Source organism: Crocuta crocuta, unplaced genomic scaffold (genome assembly GCF_008692635.1).
Source record: "Crocuta crocuta isolate KB4526 unplaced genomic scaffold, BGI_CrCroc_1.0 scaffold45, whole genome shotgun sequence".
NCBI lineage: Eukaryota > Metazoa > Chordata > Mammalia > Carnivora > Hyaenidae > Crocuta > Crocuta crocuta.
Window position 1 is genome coordinate 5,249,090 of NW_027530544.1, and position 21,300 is coordinate 5,270,389.

Consider the following 21,300-nt stretch of genomic DNA (forward strand, 5'->3'; position numbering starts at 1 on the left):
GTCTGGGGCAGTGTAGACTCCCAGGGCCTCAGGGCTTTGCAAAAAGGTACAGTACTTTTCCGTAGCTCGGACCGCGGGCCTAGAACTTTTGGATGACCTGGAGGAGGTTAAAAACAGAGGGCACGTGCCTCTCCCATTTCCCACACCCTCTACCCCGCCATTGCTTAGAGGCCCCTTCTGGGTCTCTGAAGAGTTGGGCTTTGTCGTTCAGTGCTAGTAGTATCCGTACTATTAGTTATTATGAAAGAAGTACAGCCGTCAGATGTCTTGGGATGCATGAAGCATGTGACCACCAAGGGAACCAACAAGGCCACGGTGCCCTGTGGGGTGTGAGAATCCCAATCCAGAATACAGAGCCAGCCGGGGGTGGGGACGTGGGAAGGGGAGGACAACTAGTTTTGTTTTACAAATATTTTTTTTTGTACTAGATCGGATTGGGCTGGGGTTTTTCTTACGACTGTGGGCTGGGCAAGCAAGTTGATTCATTTCTTTGGCCCTGAGTTGGGCCGCAGTACCGTGCTAGGTGCTGTGGATCCAGCTTGCAGAATAGTGAGGGAGTTCAGTGGTCCTAACAGGAAGGAAAGTCAGAGCAAACCAGGGAAGTTTCTCCATCTGTAAAACGAGGATATTAGACTAATGTCAATCACTGCTTTTGTGTTCTCACATACTAGGTTTCCAAATTTATTTGAAGTATTTTGAAGCTAAAATGAATTTTTAAACAACTGGTCTTGGTGGTCTCTAATTTTTGAACCACTGGTATTTTATGATTAAAAAGAGGTCAATGTCAAGAGCCAGTTCAGGCCGCATTAACCAAATAAAGTAGTATTTAAGAGGAAAAATCTTGAAGGTGAATTCACACGCAACAAATTCATTTTGAAAATGGTATTTTTGCCTTAAAAATCACAAATAATTACTGTTTGCTATACTGTCTGTAAATCTGGCTTTCTTCCATCCCAGGTGAACGTGATTTACTACTACTTAAATTTACAGTAGAATTTAAGCCAATTGATATGAACTTTTTTTCCTTTTTTTCCCTTAAATAGTTTATTGTCAAGGTGGTTTACATATAACACCAGTGCTCATCCCAACAAATGCCCTCCTCCATGTGAACTTTTTTTTCTAATTTAATCTATAGGTAGATATAAACACTTACTCCCCACCCCTATTAAAATTAAACATAGTAAAGAAACATCTGGATTTGTACAAGAGCTACCCAAAGTTATTTGTTTGAAACAAACAGTAATTTGTTTCCAGAGCAAATACAGATTTCTTTAAATAGCTAGGAGAGTGGAAATATCTTAGGCTTTACAAGTCAGGCAAATCTTGCTTCTAATCAGTCACTTAGTAGTATGGCCAAGAATCAGAACTATTTATTTTTTTATTAAGTTTTATTTATTTAAGTATTCTCTACACCCACTGTGGGGCTGGAACATATGACCTCGAGATCAAGAGTTGAACTCTCTTCAGACTGAGCCAGCCAGGCACCCTTAGTATCAGTTTCTTCCTGTGTGCAAATGGCAGTAATTTTGCCTGCATATTTTGCTAGGTTGTGGAAATTAAAACACATGAAAGCCCCAAGTAGATCTATCATATGGATATATATTTTTTTAAATTTTGAGAGAGAGAGAAAGAGTGAACACGAGCTGGGGAGGGGCAGAGAGAGGAGGAGGCAGAGGATCCAAAGTGAATCTGTGCTGATAGCCTGATGTGGGGCTCGGTCTCATGTGAGATGATGACCTGAGCCAAAGTTGGAAGCTTAACCAACTGAGCCAGCCAGGTGCCCATGGATATTACATAATAAATATTAAACCATATTTTTTCACTGTTTTTATTTTCATATAATTTTACATGCGTCTTTTCAGGAATACATCTAATAGTTTATGATTTTCTTTGTGTTTGTTGTAATGTTCTTCTTACATATTCCCAGCTTTTGAAAATGGAGTAAAATTCTATAGCAAGGTGCTCAGCAAAGTTGATGATCGTTAGTAACTGAATTTTTAAATTTTATGATATTAACATAGAGTGATAGTTTTAATATCTGAATTCTGTATGGTGTCAGTACAGTGAGATTTCTGGTTATTCTCAGTTTATAAAGGAACCTTTGAAAAGCCTCTGCTTTTGTTTTTATTTTAAATATTTCCAACATCTGCACAGGGCATAAAAGTACCATCTTCTTAGTTTTACAGGTGAGGATGGTATATAGAAGTTGGCATATGTATCAGACACACAGTTTCAGTGAGCTAGGATTAAAACTGAGATCTCCTGGCTCGTTAGCCATTCTGTTCCTTTTGGTGTCCCGGGATCATCTGAATAAAGTAGTATCAGTAACAAACACCTGTATTGAGCTTTTACTATGTAGAAAGCCCTGGTGTAAGTGCTTCTGCATTTATTACATTTTCATGACAACTGGCAGAGAGATAAACTGTCTTGTCCAAAGTCACATAGCTATTAAGTGACAGACTGGGATTTAAAAGAACAAAGTCAATGTTCTTAACCCTTTGCTGTATTAGAAGTAGCCTTTTTAGGTATCTCAAATTGCTTAAGTTTTAAAAGCTTTTGTTTTGTTTATTAGGTTGGTTAGATTTTGCAGGCAAGTGAAGCCTATTCAAACAATTACTTTTTTATTATTTAAATATTCTTTGGGGCTCCTGGGCATCCGACTTCGGCTCAGGTCATTCGTGGGTTCGAGCCCTGCGTCGGGCTCTGTGCTGACTGCCAGCTCAGAGCCTGGAGCCTATTTCAGAATCTGTATCTCCCTCTCTCTCTGACCCTCTCCTGCTCACGCTGTCTCTCTCTCTCTCCTAAAAATAAATAAAAAATATTTTTAAAAAAAGTAAATATTCTTNCTCGTTAGCCATTCTGTTCCTTTTGGTGTCCCGGGATCATCTGAATAAAGTAGTATCAGTAACAAACACCTGTATTGAGCTTTTACTATGTAGAAAGCCCTGGTGTAAGTGCTTCTGCATTTATTACATTTTCATGACAACTGGCAGAGAGATAAACTGTCTTGTCCAAAGTCACATAGCTATTAAGTGACAGACTGGGATTTAAAAGAACAAAGTCAATGTTCTTAACCCTTTGCTGTATTAGAAGTAGCCTTTTTAGGTATCTCAAATTGCTTAAGTTTTAAAAGCTTTTGTTTTGTTTATTAGGTTGGTTAGATTTTGCAGGCAAGTGAAGCCTATTCAAACAATTACTTTTTTATTATTTAAATATTCTTTGGGGCTCCTGGGCATCCGACTTCGGCTCAGGTAGTTCGTGGGTTCGAGCCCTGCGTCGGGCTCTGTGCTGACTGCCAGCTCAGAGCCTGGAGCCTATTTCAGAATCTGTATCTCCCTCTCTCTCTGACCCTCTCCTGCTCACGCTGTCTCTCTCTCTCTCCTAAAAATAAATAAAAAATATTTTTAAAAAAAGTAAATATTCTTTCATAGAGCACTCATTTAAAAAAATCTTCTGGTTCTTATAGGCATAAGGGCCATTTGTTCTGAAATTATTTTGAGGCAAGAAGTTTTGAAAGATGGTTTCCATAGGTAAGTTCCCCACTGACTTCTGCGTACATTAAAATACTGTTTCATATAATTTAGAGCAAAAAAATCAATAACTGGAAAATGGATAAACTGAAAATCACTTGCTTTCTTGTATTAAATTGACAGATTTGTCATATGTGGTTCAGTTTGAAGTAATGATTAACACTAGAGTGGAGAAGAAAACAAATGTTTATTATTTGCCATACATGTATGTTTTATCTATTTATATTATACATATAATATATATAGCCAGAAACTATATATACAGTATTCGTTTAATGTTCACAATGGTTGTGAGGTAGATGATACCTTTCTTCCTTTTCAGATGAGAGAATGAGGGCTCAGAGAATTTAATTTAGTAGAAGTTAGGATGGTAGAGCTCTGACTCAAATTTATGACTGTCATACTCCAAAGCCATGCTAGATGTTATGCCAACCTAAGTCACTGTTTCTGATTTACAATACTTGGTTCTAAATGACCAAGCTGTTTCCAAAATAGAAATTATTCTCAAAAATGAGTATTTGTCAGAATTGAAGATATTTAAAGAATGGTTATAATTCTAGAAGCTGTTCTTAAGAAAACTTCCCAAACTTTAAAGCTTTTCAAGGTAATTAATTTGAAATGATTCTCAAAGACTTGATTTACAAGTTTTGATACATTTCTTTTTAGAATCCCTGCATTTTATAAGTCACCTTAAAATGAAACCTCTCATTTTCCACTCTGTCTTTAAAGTTACCCTGCCTGTGAATGGCTAGGAGACATAATAGAAAAAACTTGGGTTTTGTTTTGGGATTTTTTTGTTATTTTTTATTTTTTTATTTTAGAGTGAGCAGGGGAGAAGGGCACAGAGAGAGAGAGGGAACCTTAAGCAGGCTCTACGTTGAGCCCAGCCCAACACAGGACTCAACACAGGGCTCGATCCCACAACCCTGAGATCATGACCCAAGCCAAAATCAAGAGTTGGATGTTCAAACAACTGAGCTACCTAAGCACCCCTTGTTTTGGTTTTTACTCAGACAAATTTGGGCTCAGAGTGTAGCTCTATTATTTAGTAACTGTGTGGCCTTAGTCAGGCTTATTGAAATCTTTGCTACTTTACCAGTAAAATTGGATAATGATAGTATTTCCTTCTCAGGGTTGTGAGGATTAAATCTGAGAATATATGGAAAGCGTCTTAATGTAGTGCTTGTCACATAGTACATCCCCAGGAAATGTTAGCTTTGATTATTAATAATGAGATAGGAGGGGGTGATTGGGTGGCTCAGCTGGTTAGGTTCTGACTCTTGGCTTTAGCTCAGGTCATGATCTCACAGTTTGTGAGTTCAAGCCCCACATTGGGCATGCTGCTATCAGTACAGAGCCTGCTTCAGATCCTCTGTCCCCTTCTATGTCTGCTCCTCCCCTGCTGGTGCTGTTTCTCAAAAATGAATATTTAGAAAGAAAGAGAAAGAGATAGGTGACCAAACTAGGCAATACAGTTTCTGTCAAAGAGGAGATGTGACTATAAAGTAATAAAACTGATTTGGGAGGGAACACCCTCCTAAAAGGAGTTTTTGGCCAAATTTCAGATATATTTTAAGCAATGTCAGGGTAATTATGCCAAATATATAGCTTCTCTCTTTAAAGTAATTGGGGAGGGGTTGCCTGTGTAGCTCGGTTGGTTCAGTGTCTGACTTGGGCTCAGGTTATGATCTCGTGATTTGTAAGTTCGAGCACCACATCAGGCTCTGTGCTGACAGCTTGGAGCCCAGAACGTGCTTCAGATTCTGTGTCTCCTGGTCTGCGTTGGTGGTATAGTGGTGAGCATAGCTGCCTTCCAGATTCTGTGTCTCCCTCTCTCTCTGCCCCTCCCCTGTTCACCTTTGTCTCTCTCTTTCTCTCTTTCAAAAATAAACATCAAAAAAAATTTAAAGTAACTGGGATGTATTCTCAAGTGGAATGGGAAATACTAAATAATGCAGATTTGACAGTGCCATTATAAGTGATTCCAATGAGGAATAAAGAAGTACTTGAAGAGGCTATTGTGACGACAAAAGTAGCTGTCCAAATAGAAGTACTGACCATAAAAACCAGGACATAAAACTAAGGATGAAGAGTAATGGATGAAGAACCAACAAGAATAGCTTCAGAAACTAGAAATCTCAGTTATTTGAGAGTTTCAGAAAATGCCAGAAATCATTTTTTAAAAATGTTTATTTATTGGGAGGGGGAGAGGCAGAGAGAGAGAATCCCAAGCAGGGTTCAAGCTCAGCGAGGAATCTGATGAGGGACTCAGTCTCATGACCTGAGCCGAAATTGAGAGTCAGATGCTTTTTAAAAAAAAAAATTTTTTTTTTACATTTATTATTGATGGAGACAAAGCGTGAACAGGGGAGGGACAGAGAGAGAAAGAGACACAGAATCTGAAGCAGGCGCCAGGCTCTGAGCAAGCTGTCAGCACAGAGCCCAATGCGGAGCTCAAACCCATGAACCACGAGATCATGACCTGAGCTGAAGTCGGATGCTCAACCGACTGAGCCACCCAGGCGCCCCACCAGTAATCATTTTTTTAAAAAGGCTTTTTAGTTATTAGAGCAGGTATAGTCTTGCTGTTAGGGTGGAGGAGGAAACATTAACAAATTATGGAAAGTAGAATTATTTCTGTCCTCTTGGTCAAGAAGGCTTACTTCCACTCTGGAAAGGGCCAAGCAAATACTCGTAGTAGAAAACTGAAGTGCAGAGTACATAAGGGAATTATATAAAAGGACCTTACTATTATAAATGAGTTTAGTCTCGTATGATGAACTATATCTTAGTGCAGTAAAATAATTTACTTAAATGATTGCTGAACTTCTGTTTGTAATCCTTGGATAATCTGGGAGTTAGTTGATGTAGATTCTGGGCAGAATTCTAGCTCAGGTTATTAAAAGGGTGGTTTGTGAACACAAAAGAGGAAGTGGTGGTCTCTTGGAATTAGCATGAATTTATTACAAGTTTATGTCCTTTATAGAGAGCCACTTGATAGGTAGATCAGAGAAATGCTGTAGGTATAGATTTTATTCAAGACTTTTGTTGAAGTTTTAAGGGTTTCCTTTTTAAGTTTTTTTTTTTTCTTGAGAGAGAGAGAGAGAGCGTGAGTGGGGGAGGGTTAGAGAGAGAGGGAGACACAGAATCTGAAACGGACTCCAGGCTCTGAACTAGCTGTCAGCACAGAGCCTCCGCTCGAACCCATGAACCGTGAGATCATGACCTGAGCCGAAGTCGGACGCTCAACCAACTGAGCCACCCAGGCATCCCTTGTTAAAGTTTTACATGGTGTATTTGTGAACAAGATAAAGAATGTGAACCGGAAGATAAAACAGAGGAGTGACTTCATAAAAATTAAGAGAATTAAAAAAATAGATTCATCCAACATGTTCTGATTAATGGATGGAAGGTCATCTTGGAGGGAGGTTCTGAAGAATATCTGTCTTTTTAAATATATATTATTTTTTTCTAATTATAAAGTAGTACACATATTCATAATAGTTCACATATACATCATCTGGAGGAAAAGAAATTATAAGTATATTCTACTTTTATAGAGGCAGAGTGATATAGTGCTAAGAATGTAGGGATTAGAGTATGACTACTGGAGTTTGAATCTTGACTCTTGGGTAAATTAGGTTCTTAGTGCTTTGGTTTTCTTTTCTTTTCTTTGAAGAGGCAAAGTATTTTTGTTTCTTCCCATATAAATACAGAACTTTGGGATTTAATTGATATGCATATTTTATCCTTAGATTTTATATTACTGGAAATGATATTTTTTGATGAAAATAGAATATAACAATACCACAAATATTATTCAAAATTCTTTCAGTGAATACAAATTGCTAGGAAAATAAAATGCTATATGTAAAAGTACCTCAGGCTCTTTGAAAAAATATAAACAAAGAAACAAAAATCTCTCTATATTTAGCTGCTGTTGATTATTAGTTCTTTATATACTTTTTTTTTTTAATTTTTATTTTTGAGAGAGAGAGAACACAAGCAGGAGAGGGACAGGGGGAGAGGGACACACAGAATCCAAAGCAGGCTCCAGGCTCTGAGCTGTCAGCACAGAGCCCAATGCAGGGCTCAGATTCATGAACCACAAGATCATGACCTAAGCCAGAGTTGGAGGCTCAACCAGCTGAGCCACCCAGATCCGCCGATAATCAGTTCTTGAAGTTGCTATGGTGTTCTTGGAGCAATGAGTCCCTAAAAATTTATTGATTATCTGAGAACCAAAACCTAATATCATACATTTACATAAAGGCTGAAAGCATTTCAGTTAGAGGTGACAATTTTCCTATAAAGATGGTAATGCAAGTATTTTAACCCTGGTGCTTTGTCTTCTTACTGGTAAAATAAGAATTATAATAGTACTGGGGCACCTGGGTGGCTCAGTCAGTTAAGTGTATGACTTGGGGTCAGGTCATGATCTTGCGGTTTGTGAGTTGGAGCCCTGCATCGGGTTCTGTGGTGACAGCTCAGAGCCTAGAGCCTGTTTCAGATTCTGTATCTCCCTCTCTCTCTGCCCCTCCCTTCCTCACACTCTGTCTTTCTCTGTCTCAAAAATAAATAAAAATTAAAAAAATTATAATAGTACTATTTCATTGTGATTTTTTAATCAGTTTCATTGAATTTTAACAATTTTATATATCCATGTAACCCCCACCCCAATCAAAATATAAAGTATTCCTGTTATTTCCAAAAATATTCATACACTGCTGCTTGGAATTATTCTCCCTCACCCGTACCCACACTCAGCCAACCACTGATCTATTTTCCGTCACTATATACATATTCCAGAATTTTATATAAATGAAACCATACAGTATATCCTTTTGATAGTCTGTGGCTTCTTTCACTCAGCATCATATCCATGATTTGAGTGAGATTTATCCATGTTCTATGTGACAGTAATTTGTCCTTTTTGCTGCTGAGTATGAAAATTTGTTTATCCATTCACATGTTTATGGTATTGGGGTCATTTCTAGTTTTAGGCTATGATAAATAAAGCTATAATGAATATCTGTGTGTAAATCTTTGTGTGAACATGCTTTCATTTCTTGGGTTGCTGGGTATATGGTAGACCTGTGTTGAACTTTTTAAGAACTGCCAAACTGTCTTCTAAAGGTGTTACACTATTGTACGTTATTATGAACAATGTATAAGAGTTCTGTTTTTGACACATCGTCACCAGCACTTGGTTTGATCACTCTTTTTAATGTTAGAGATTCTGGTAAGTGTAGAGGGGTAACTCACTGTGGCTTTAATTTGTATTTCTCTGATGACTAATGATGTTGAGCATCGTTTCATTGCTTTTTGGCCACTGGTGTATCTTCCTTGGTAAAGCATCTGCTTAAATCTTGCCTGTTTTTATTTTTGTTTTAATTATTTTCTTGTCCATTTTTATTCATTAAAAATTTTTTAAATGTTTATTTTGAGAGAGAGAAAGAGAGAGTGAGTGAGTAGGGGAGAGGCAGAGAAAGAGGGAGACACAGAATCCAAAGCAGGCTGCAGGCTCTGCGCTGTCAGCACAGAGCCTGATGCGGGGCTCAAACCCATGAACTGTGAGATCATGATCTGAACTGAAGCTGGACGCTGAGCTAACTGAGCCACCCAGGTGCCCCTTCTTGTCCATTTTTAAACTGAATAGCTGGTTTGTCATCTTATTACTGGATTGTAAGAATTCTAATTTTGATGGGAGTCTAGTTTATCAATGTTTTTTCTTTTATAGTTTGTGGTTTTTGTGTCTTGAGTAAGAAATTCATTCCTATTCCAAGATCATTGAAATTTTCTTTTAGAAGTGTCATATGGAGTATGATCCATTTTGAATTAATTTTTGTGTATACTATTAGGTAAGCGTTGAGGTTAATTTTTTTGCTTATGGATATCCAGTTGACCCAGCATCATTTGGTGAAAGGATTATCCTTTCCTTATCAAATTACTTTGACACATTTGTTGAAAATTAATTATCTTACATGTGAGGATCTATTTGTGTACTCTCTTATGCACAAACATTTGGCAAACTGGCCCAAGGCCAAATCCTGCACGTGGCTTATTTTGTATCGCCTTTGAGCTAAAAATGATTTTTATATTTTTGAAGGATTTTTTTTTAAGGCAAGAAAAATATGTAACAGAAATCTTGTAAGGCACACAGAGCCTTAAATATTTATTGTTAGGGTCTTTACAATAAACTTTACAAAAAGTTTGCCACCTCTGATCTAGACATCCATCTGTATGCCAGTAATGCACCACCTTGATAACTGTAGCTTGATATTATGGCTTCAAATCAGAACATCTGAGTTCTTCAACTTTTTTTTTCAAAGTTGTTAACTTTTGGAATTAATTTGTAGATTTCTTCAAAAAAGCTTCATGAAAGAAAGCTTTTGATTAGGATTCTGTTGAAACTCTAGATCATGTAGAAAAGTGATACATTACCATTAATGAATATTCCAGTGCATGAATATGGCATTTTCATTTATTTAGGCTTTATCAGTTTATCTTAACAATACTATAACTTTCAGAGGATAAGTCTTGCACATATTTTGTTAAATTTATCCCTAAGTATTTCATGTTTTTTTTAATGTAAAAAATACTGTTTTAAAGTTTTTATTTCTGGTTGGTTTTTGCTGGTAATAAAATACAGTTGATTTTTGTATGTTTACATTGTACCCTAATTTCTTACTGAAATCACTTATCAATGCCTGTAGATTTTTCATGGATTCCTTAGGATATTCTATATAGGTGATCATGGGTTTGCAAAAGAAAAACAGTCTGTTTTTTAAAAAAAACATTTATTTTTGAGAGAGCAAGAATGTGTGTGAGCACGAGTGGAGGAGGAGCAGAGACAGAGGAAGAGGGAGAATCCCAAGTAGGCTCCGCGCTGTCAACACAGAGCCTGTTGCAGGCCTCAAACTCAGGAACCATGAGATGGTGACCTGAGCCGAAATCAAGAGTCAGACGTTTAACCAACTGAGCCACCCAGGTGCCCCTGTATGATTTTTATATCCTTACCTTTCTGAACTGGCTAGAAACTCTAATAGCAGTGTTGTTGTTGTTTTAATTCTTTTACTTTTTAATTAATTTATTTTTTTCCTAATACCATGTTGAATAAAACATCCTTCCCTTCCCATCCATCCTTGTTTCTCATCTTAAATGGAAGGTATCCAGACTTTCACAATTAAGTATGGTATTTATATTAGGTATTTTTGTAGATGGCTTTTATCAGTTAAGGATCTTTTATGCTCCTCGTTTCTTGCAAGTTTTTTTTTCATGATTAATGTTAAGCTTTTTCTGCATCTATTATAAGTTAGTCATATGATTTTTCTTTTTTTTTTAAATTTTTTAAATGTTTTTATTTGTTTCTAGGAGAGAGAGACAGCGTGAGCAGGGGAGGGTCAGAGAGAGAGAGAGGGAGTCACAGACTGAAACAGACTCCAGGCTCTGAGCTGGCAGTCAGCACAGAGCCTGACACGGGGCTCGAACCCACGAACTGTGAGATCATGACCTAAGCGAAAGTCGGACGCTTAACCGACTAAGCCACCCAGGCGCCCCAGTCATATGATTTTTCTAATTTATTCTGTCAAAATGGTACAGTATATACATTGATAGTTCCAATAATAAACTTACCATTTGGTCATGATGTATTACTATCTTTTTGAAATATTACTGAATTTGATAGGCTTGTATCTTGCTGAGGATTTTTACTTCTTGGAGCACTTGGGTGGCTCAGTCAGTTGGGCATCCAGCTGCGGCTCAGGTCATGATCTCACAGCTCATGAGTTCGAGTCCCACATTGGGTGCTGTGCTAACAGCTCAGAGCCTGGAGCCTGCTTCAGATTCTGTTTTTCTCTCTCTCTGCCCCTTTCTGACTTGCATGGTCTCTCTCTCTCTCAAAAGTAAATATTTTTAAAAAGGTAAAAAATTAAATTAAAGAAAAATAAATAATAAAATAAATAAAAGAATAATTAAAAAGTTAAAAAAGGAATTTTTACTTCTCTGTTTAGGAGGAATACTGGTCTGTACTTACCTTTTGTTGTGATGCTTTATTTGGGTTTTGGTGTCAGGCCAGTGCTGGCCTTGTAAAATAAATTGGGAAATATTTCCTTCTACTTTATTTTATGATTGTGTAGCATTGGTTTTATTTCTTTTTAAAATATTTAATAGAACTCAACAATAAAGCCATCTAGGGCTGAGGTTTTCCATGTGGGAAGGCTTTAAACTTTTTATCACGATACAGAGATATTTAGATACTCTATTTTTTCTTTTGTCAGTTTTTGTAATTTTTTCTTTCCAAGAATTTAGCTATTTTATTTGTTTAATTTATTGAAGTAAAATTATTCAAGTATTCCCTTATGGTCCTCTTTGTATATAGAGATTGTATAGTAATGTTTCCTCTTTTATTCCTGATATAGGTAATATGTGCTTTTTCTCTTTGATTATCAATCTGGAGATTTGTCAATGTTACTGATCTTTGGAAAGAAAATATTTAATTGATGTTTCTCTATTTGTCTACTTTCTATTTCATTGATTTCTGCTCTTTATTATTTCTTTCCTTCTTTGAGTTTAGTTCCTTCTTAGCTTTTTAATGTGGTGGCTTAGGTCATTGATTCTAGAGTTTTTCCCTAATAAAAGGATGTTTGCATTTAAGGCTGTGTTTCCTTCTATGCAGAGCTTTAGCTGTATCCTATAAGTTTTGATATGTTTGTTTTCATTTTCATTTAGGTCAGTATATTTTCTAATTTCCTTTCTGATTTCTTAGATCAGTTATTTAGACATAATGTTGTTTGATTTTAAGGTTTGGGGGAATTTTCTGGAAATCTTTTATTGATTTTCCCCTTTTTTATAGTAACTATTTTATTTCAACGTGAGCACCTCAAAATAAAACTCAATACTAGTGAACTGTTTTCTTTACTAATTCAGAATTATTATAAATGTACAAGTTCTACTAGCTGTTCAGCACTCAAATAGATTAAGTCATCCCTGACACATAATGGAAATACCTAAAGCAATTAGTGCAATATACTGAACTGGTCGAAACAAAATGAATTTGGGAAAATAAGGCTGCAAGATTATTACCAACATATTGCAGCACTCATGTTACAGATAACAGGTATGTTGTTTACAATGGTTCTAGCCATACAAGAACAACTGAAGCCCTTCTTCCTTCCAAAGGAGGGGAGAGAAAATAATTAGCTGTTTTAGTAACTGTCAGTTTGCATACTTTTAAGCAACTCTTAATATTGTAGAAAAGTAGTAAACATAATATGGAAACTACAGTACAGTACCCTACTTACAGTACTGTTGAAGATTGAATTTAAAATAAGTTTGTGGTGCCTGGGTGGCTCAGTCGGTTAAGCGTCCAACTTCGGCTCAGGTCATTATCTCACAGTGTGTGAGTGAGTTCAAGCCTCACATCGGGCTCTGTGCTGACAGCTCAGAGCCTGGAGCCTGCTTCGGATTCTGTCTCCCTCTCTCTTGGCCTCTCCCCTGCTCACACTCTGTCTGTCTCAAACATAAACATTAAAAATTTTAAAAAATAGTTGGAATGTACGTATCGCTAGTGCATCAACTATATTACGTTCATAGGGAACAAAAGCCCCTTTTCAGCCCCTAAATGACAAAACTAGTAGTAATTAAACAGATTGCAGACATTTGGTTTGTTTCATTTTTGTTGAAGAGCCCACATGTTTGCAGGGAATGGTATTCATTAAGATGCATTTATCAGTTTCATATTCCTAAATGTAGATGTGGTTACATTTAATTTTTTTGTCTATTTAAAAAAATAACAGGACTGGATATAGTTTAGATCCCACTGGTGTTTTTTTCTCCCTTGAAGATACAGGACTGTTTTCTTGTGGTTATTTTGTTAAAAGGTAGAATATACTCTTTAAATGTAGATACTAGGAGATATTATGGTTTGTCTGATTTACTGTAGCAAAGTATCTTTAGAACCTCCTTTTTAAAAAAGAATGTTTTGGGGTGTCTGGGTGGCTCAATTGGTTGAGTGTCTGACTCTTGATCTCGCAGTTCTTGAGATTGAGCCTTGCAGGCTCCATGCTGACAGCACGGAGCCTGCATGGAATCCTCTCTCTCCTTCTCTCTCTGCCCTTCCCCTGTTCACACACACACTCTCAAATAAACTTAAAAAAACAGAAATAATTTAAAAAATGTTTTTGGAAAGCCTAAATTAATGAGTTATAAGCCTTTTTCATAGGCTTTTTCATAGAACTGTGTGGTTAACTGTGGGTCCGTATAGTCATTTGTTATATCCCTGGTGATGAGAAATGATTTCCTCTAACCTTCCAATAAAGCAGTGGACACACAGCTCTCATTTTCTCCTTCTATTGCTGAAACAGAGGGACACATGTGTGTTATTAAAAATTAAGTTCAAAATGCTTAAAATCTGTATTAGAAACTTGACTCTATCATAAGTCTCTTTTTGGAAAGCACATTGGACTAGTTAAGTGTACCAGTTTCACTGTTATTAACACTTAGGAAGCAGAATATTTCCAGCTAGCTCATATTGAAGGGTTTAATTACTTCAACAGTGACCCCAGATTGGCTGTGTGTGTTCGATAAATGTTGCTGCTCTTCCTCTGGCAGAATTTGCTCCTGGATTCTGTGGTTCACTTATTTGGCAGCTTTTTTGCTATTACTGTAAATATTTCACTTACACTCATTGATGTTTTAGCTGTTGTCTCCGTGAATAATAAATTTGTCATCTGCATAGGATTGTGCTTCCTGGAAATCTACAGCTCATTTATTCTAGGTCAACTTTGTTTCCTGGTAAAGCTATGACAGTGTTAGGACTTGCTTGCCTCTGAAGTTCTTTAACCCAGTTTTTTGCTCTTGCAAAGAACTTCTCATTTGAGATCTCTTATTCAAGTCTGGCTACCTTTGCTCCTCTGTGGTACATTGATGTTAGGCATTAGTATCATTCTTGACCTGCCGCATCCCCCACTTCTGACTTCACGGTTGTATTATCAAACTAGCCAGTTTGGGGTACAAAAGCAGCCACAGCGGTATTCTCTTGAAATTCATGAAATTGACCCTTCACAAAACAAAGAACTAAGCTTGATGTGCCAACAGCAGACTCTTCCTGAAGTACTAGTTTGAACTGGCATATTTTATACAGCATTGGCCTGTTGGGTCTTGTTGCTGCTCAATTAGCCATGTCTAAATTTGAAAGAGGTCCTAATTTCAAGCTCCTAAATGAATTTCCAGGATGCAGGGTGTCAATTTTTTTCTTTCCGGAGGCAAAGAAACCTGAGACTACCCATGTAGCTGTGAAGCCAGAGTTCCCTGGCAACAGATCCTGGGCATAGGTGAAGGAGGAGACTGAGGTTGAGGCTGTGGCTTTGGTGAAGGCAGTATCTCCTCCTTCTTTTGATTTTAACTCAGTTCCATGTGGTCAGAGACTGTACTCAATAAGATTTCAGTCCTTTGAAACTTCTAGAGACTTCTTTTATTGCCCAGCATATAGTTTCTATTGTGCAATGTGCTTTTGTTTGGTAGAACATTCTATAAATGTCAGTTAGATAAACTTGATTGAAGATTGTTCATGCCTTCTATATCCTTATTGATTTTCTACTTATTCTATCCATTACTGAGAGAGGGGTATTAAAATCTCTGGCTGTAATAATTGCAGATTTTTCTATTTATCCTTGAAGCTCTGCCGCTTTTTGCTGTGAAGTAAAATACATGAATATTTTGAAGCACTGTTTTTAGATGCATTATAGCATATTTAGGATTGTTTTGCTTTCTGATGGATTGATCCTTTTATCTTTGTCCCTGACAATATTCCTTGTCCTGAAGTCTGCATTTTGATGTTAATATAGCAATATTATTATTATTATTATTATTTCAATATTTTTATTATTAAACTTTGTCTTGTAGATAGCATTAAGTGTTGCTATTTAATCCAGTCTGTCCTTCTCTACATTCTAATTGGAGTGATTAGACCATTTACTTCTTAAAAACATTTTTTTTAATGTTTTTATTTATTTTTGAGACAGAGACAGAGCATGAGCGGGGGAGGGGCAGAGAGAGAGAGACACATACACAGAATCCAAAGCAGGCTCCAGGCTCTGAGCTGTCAGCCCAGAGCCCAATGCAGGGCCAGACCCATGAATGTGAGATCATGACCTGAGCTGAAGTCGGAGGCTTCACTGATTGAGCCACCCGGTGCCCCCAAAAAATGTTTTTTGAAGTTTATTTTGAGAGAGAGAGAGAGAGAGCCCATATGTGTACTTATGTGAACAGGGGAGGGGCAGAGAGGAAGGGGGGAGAGAATTCCGAGCAGGCTCTGCACTGTCAGAACCATGAGATTATGACCTGAGCTGAGATTAAGAGTCAGACGCTTAACCAACTGAGCCACCCAAGTGCCCCCTAGACCATTTACTTTTAATATTTATTTGCTTGGTTTGGTATAACTCTATCCATTTTGTTACCTTTTTTAAATATTTGTCTTAGCAAATCTCTCCTTGTCTTATTTTATTTTACTTTATTTTATTTTTTAATGTTTTATTTCTGAGAGAGAGAGAGAGACCGTGTGAGCAGGGGAGGGTCAGAGAGAGAGGGAGATACAGAATCTGAAACAGGCTCCACGCTCTGAGCTGGCTGTCAACACAGTGCCCGATGCGGGGCTTGAACCCACAAACCGTGAGATCATGACCTGAGCCAAAGACAGACACTTAATTGACTGAGCCACCCAGGCGCCCCTCTTTGTCTTACTTTAGATAAATTGAGTATTTTCTAAGTATTCCATCTTATCTCCATTTTTGGCTTACTATCTATAGCTCTCTTTTTTTCTAATTGGTTGCTTTAGAGTTTACAGTGTGCAATTTCAGCTTATCATAATCTACCTTCAAACAGTATTCCATACTAAGAATAATGTCTGAATCTTCTTTCAGAATAGTGCATTTCTTTCTCCTCTCTTTTTTATTCAATGTCCATTTATTTTTGAGAGAGACAGAGACAGAGTTCAAGTGGGGAAGGGGCAGAGAGAGAGGGAGACAGAATCTGAGGCAGGCTCCAAGCTCTGAGCTGTCAGCACAGAGCCCAATGCGGGGCTTGACTCACAGACTGTGAGATCATGACCTGAGCTGAAGTCGGATGTTTAACCGACTGAGTCACCCAGGCGCCCCTTAAAAGGACTTTTAATGTCCTTTTTTTGCTAATTTTATCACTTCTGTCATTTCTATATTTCTATTGAAAGATCTTTTTCTTGGTTATTGGTCACATTTCCCTGCTCTTTTGCCTGTACAGTGACTTTTGATGAGATATTGAACATTGAATGTTGTAGATATGAGCATTTAAAAAGTTTGTTTAGTATTTATTCTTGAAAAAGAGAGGGAGCACATGTGCACAAGTGGGGGAGGGGAAAGGAGAGGGAGAGAGACACAGACTCTGAAGCAGGGTCCAGGCTCCTAACTGTCAGCACAGAGCCCAGCATGGGGCCCAAACTCATGAACCACAAGATCAAGACCTGAACCAAAGTCAAACATTTAACCACCTGAGCCACCCAAGTCCCCTGGTAGGAGCATTTTTGAGTGTGGATTTTATCTTCCTTTAAAAGGCATTGGGCTTATTTTTTCTATCAGCAGTTAAATTAACTTGATTCTCAGCTTGATCCTCTTAACCTTTTTTTGTATAGGTCTAAAATTAAAGTGGCCTTTACTGCAAGGCTAATTTAGTTGCAAAGGCCTTGCCGTATGGGTATCTCTACCAAAAGCTATGGTCTCTATACTTTGGTTGGTTGGAAATGCAAATTTCTCTCAACCCGTGTGAAATTTTAGAATTACTCATTTTTCAGTTCCCTGGTCATTCTTTGCCCAGTCTTGTGGAATTACACTTTACTCATGCTTTTCTTAGTATTAAGCAAAAACTCAAAGGGAGACCAATTCAGATTTATAGGACTCCTACATAGTTCCCTCCTCTCTGGAATTTAGTACCTTGTCTTCCAGCTACCTCAGTCTCCCTTAACTTCTTCTTCTTCTTTTTTTTTTTTTAAGTTTATTTATTTTGAGAGAGAGCCAGAGAGAGAGAGAGAAGGAATTCCAAGTAGGCTCTGCACTGTCACTGCAAAGTCCAACACTGGGCTCAGACTCACAAACCTTGAGATCATGACCTGAACGGAGATCAAGAGGCAAACGCTCAACCAACATAGTGACCCAGGCTCCCCTCCCTTTACTTCTGTCTTATAATTTAAGCATAACCACTGTGTTTTGCTTGGATTGCCTTCCCTGTACTTGGTCCAACATGTGCCTTCAGACAGAAAGCTGGCACAATTATACATTTAGGTTTATAATGTATTTCAAATTAATATTTGTATGTGGTATGAGGTTGAGGTCAAGGTTCATTTTTTTTCTGTGTAGATTTCTTGTTTCAGTACTACTGGTTGAAAAGACTCTCCTTTCCCCATCAAATTATATTGGCACCTTTAATGGCATATAAACGTGTGTCTGTGTTTGGACTCTTTCTTTCCATTGATCTTTGTCTGTTTTCATACTAATTCTATACTGTGGCTTAGGATATGAATTCATGAACAATCGCATGAGTGGCTCTGACATGAATAAATATTTCATTTGACTTTATAGTGTCCTGAAAAATGTATTTGAAATGCAGTATATTTACTAATTTGAATGTAATGCTATGGTATTTCATTTAACAATTGAATGAGGAGATTTATTTTAAACATACTTATCTTACAGAGACCTCTTAATAAAAGTGAAATTTGGAGAAAGCATTGAGGACTTACAGACCTGCCGACTCTTAATTAAACAGTACATCCCAGCAGGACTTTTTGTGGATCCGTATGAGTTGGCTTCATTACGAGAGAGAAACATAACAGAGGTATAACTACTAGGGAATTCTTTTGAGAGAGAAATTATTTTAGGGATACTATAATTTGGATTAAGGAAAAATAGTAGACAAGGCAACATGTGCCCTTTATTCATTTTGTCAAAGTGTATAAAGTAACTTTTCAGATAGGATGGGAATAATCTTTAAAAAATGAGTGATATGTGTCAAACTTGTCAGTAATAAACCAGCTAAACTGAACTAGCTAAATGCTTTTTGTCAGAATGGCTCCTAGTTTAGTGACTAAGAATATGATATATTTTTGTGAAGATAATTATTAATAAACACTGCTTCAGCATTTAACAATATTGTTAGATTGACATATACCCCAACATGTATGTAATTCAGATGTGGGAAGAAAGGAAGCTGATATTAATTGCTTATATGCAATTAATTATTATAATTGCAATTATAGCATAATAGCTATATTTTGTATAATTATATGCAGTTATAGCATAATAGCTATATGCCAGGTATCTTCATTTTTCTTAAGGAAGCAAGGTATATTAGGCATTAGAGAAAGATTATGTCCCATACCTTCTGCACAGATCAATCTTTATAAAAACCCTAGAAGTATTACCTTTCCATTTTATAGATAAGGAACCTGAGGCATAAAGATACCAAGTAACTTATCCAGAATCACACAGGTAAATGGAAGAGCTAAGACATAAATCCAGGATTCTCTAATTGCTCTTTCCAGAAATTAATCTTATTCCTTAGTTAATGGTTTCCCTAAATTTTGGTAAGAATTACTTGTGGCTGCTTTTTGTGCAGATTATGCTTTCTGGGAAGTCTTAATTCAGTAGGTCTAGATTGGACCCAAGAATCTGCTTTTAACAACTCAGATGATTCCTGTTAAGAAATTTTGGGAAACCTTTGTTCATAAGATTTCAATCTCTATAGAAATATAAAAAAGGTAAAATAAGTATACTATACTTGAAGTAATTTATAATGACATTTTATTTCTAATTGTGGTTTAGGCCAGTGTCTTCACCTGTTTTAATTACTTACTTAAATTCCTGTTTGAATAGCTAATTATATTCTCGTGGTTCAGAATTCAGGAAGTATGAAAATGATGGTGTACAATGATGAGCTTCCACCTATCTGAACCCTCATTTACCGAATTTCTTCCTGTGTTAGGGGTTTTTTGCACATGTGTGACAGTGTTGATACACATGTTCACATATATGGAAGTGTCAGTATATGTACCCATGTGGAAAGACCTCATTGCTTTTTTCCTCATTTGTTTCTTTCCTTCACTGAGTCATGAATTTTGAATGAGGCTTTTGAAATTTTAATAATAGGTTTCAAATTTAAATACAATTCTTGGCTTGTAGTGACATGGATTGGAATCATATTTAAACTTCCTTAATAAAATTGCCTACCATGTTTTAAGAAAAAGGAATTATTTTTGCATAGGAATATCCCAAAAGAGATCACATGCCTACCCTCTTGGTTGGCATCAGATTGGGGTATGTGTGGATAATTGTAACAGGAAAACTGGGCAGGCAAAGGATGCCATTTTGGATTGATTGACAAGTTCATCTTGATTTTGTTTCCTAATTTTCTTTTTCTTTTTTTTCTTTTGGAGAGAGAGCAAGTGAGCTAGGGGCAGAGAGAGAGAGAGGGAGATAGAGAGAAAGTCCTCAAGTGGGGCTCGAGCTCACCCCAGGCGGGGCTCGAGCTCACCCAATATGGGGCTCAAACTTAAGGAACTGTAAGACCATGATCTGGACCAAAGTCAGATGCTTAATAGACTGAGCCACCAAGGTGTCCATTGTTTCCAAATTTTTTAATCCCTAATTATAAGATTTTTTGGGATGCCTGGGTGGCTCATTCAGTTGGGCAGCCGACTTCGGCTGAGGTCATGATCTTAACGGTTTGTGGGTTTGAGCCCTGCGTCAGCTCAGAGCCTGGAGGCTGTTTCAGATTCTGTGTCTCCCTGTCTCTCTGACCCTCCCCTTCTCACGCTGTCTCTCTCTCTCTCTCAGAAATAAAATAAAAACCGTTAAAAAAAATTAAAGACCTTGAAGTGAATTTACTTCTTCATTTGGCAATTTATAGAAAAATAGATGTCTCATTTGTGACACATAGATAATTGAAAGTTGATTTCCTGATATATAAGATGCTATTTCCTTCTTCCTAGTTGAGTTGAGACTCTGGCCCAGTTGTTTGTGCAGAGAAACTTTGTCACAAGAAGTGGTATCCAACTGGATAGAAGGAAATTTGTATATAGGGAATGACCGATGCTAATATATTTAGATAGAGACCTTGACTGTTCCATGAGATAAAATTTGTGACTGCAGCAAATAGAACAATGGGTTCAAATTAAATGAGTGATGTGTGGCAACAAAATGTGTTGTGAGTAGTTTGTGATGGTTTATGAGCAATTTGAAAATAAAGACAAGCTTTAAATAGATTCACCATGGATAGGGCACATCAAGTGAATCTCATTTCATTTTTAGATAAGACTATTAGATATACTTAAAGTCTCTCATGCACTTTGAAAACCGCATAATATTAGATTGAAAATATGAAATTGCTGTACTGTAGGTCAGTGCTGTATTTTTGAAAAAATAAGTTTTACTCAGTCAAAATATGTAGTATTAGGATCAATGCCCTGACCAAGTTGGAGGGCAGTGACGAAATTTACTCTCACACTTGAAACCAATAAATAGACAAAATATATGAAATAATGGAAAAGATCATTGAATATCAGACATTGAGAACCGTGATATCTGAAGTAAACGGGCGATAAATAAGATGAGCTCTACAACCATCCCAGCTTACTGCCTTGGAGAGTTTTCACACTCTAGTCTAGGGAGCAGGAGCCCAAACAGAAACTGGTGGACTTCTTGAGTTAAGGAGATGAAGGTGAGATTCAGGGGAGACAAAGGTCAAC

The 21,300-nt window shown here is 37.1% G+C and overlaps 2 protein-coding genes and 1 pseudogene across 2 annotated transcripts in view; 2 read left to right on the plus strand and 1 right to left on the minus strand.

The window, feature by feature from the left end:
* The window catches only part of PIGX (phosphatidylinositol glycan anchor biosynthesis class X), a 39,331-nt gene that overhangs the window by 5,146 nt on the left and 12,885 nt on the right, over positions 1 to 21,300 (plus strand). The window contains exons 4-5 of the mRNA XM_077767726.1: positions 3,467 to 3,530; positions 18,251 to 18,392. Of these exons, the coding sequence (XP_077623852.1) occupies positions 3,467 to 3,530; positions 18,251 to 18,392 (206 nt within the window). The remainder of the gene's footprint in view (positions 1 to 3,466; positions 3,531 to 18,250; positions 18,393 to 21,300) is intronic.
* Positions 1 to 21,300, plus strand: part of PAK2 (p21 (RAC1) activated kinase 2) — a 127,681-nt gene that overhangs the window by 240 nt on the left and 106,141 nt on the right. The gene's annotated exons all lie outside the window — the stretch shown is intronic.
* LOC144234383 (ras-related protein Rab-5A pseudogene) lies at positions 14,080 to 14,712 on the minus strand (annotated as a pseudogene).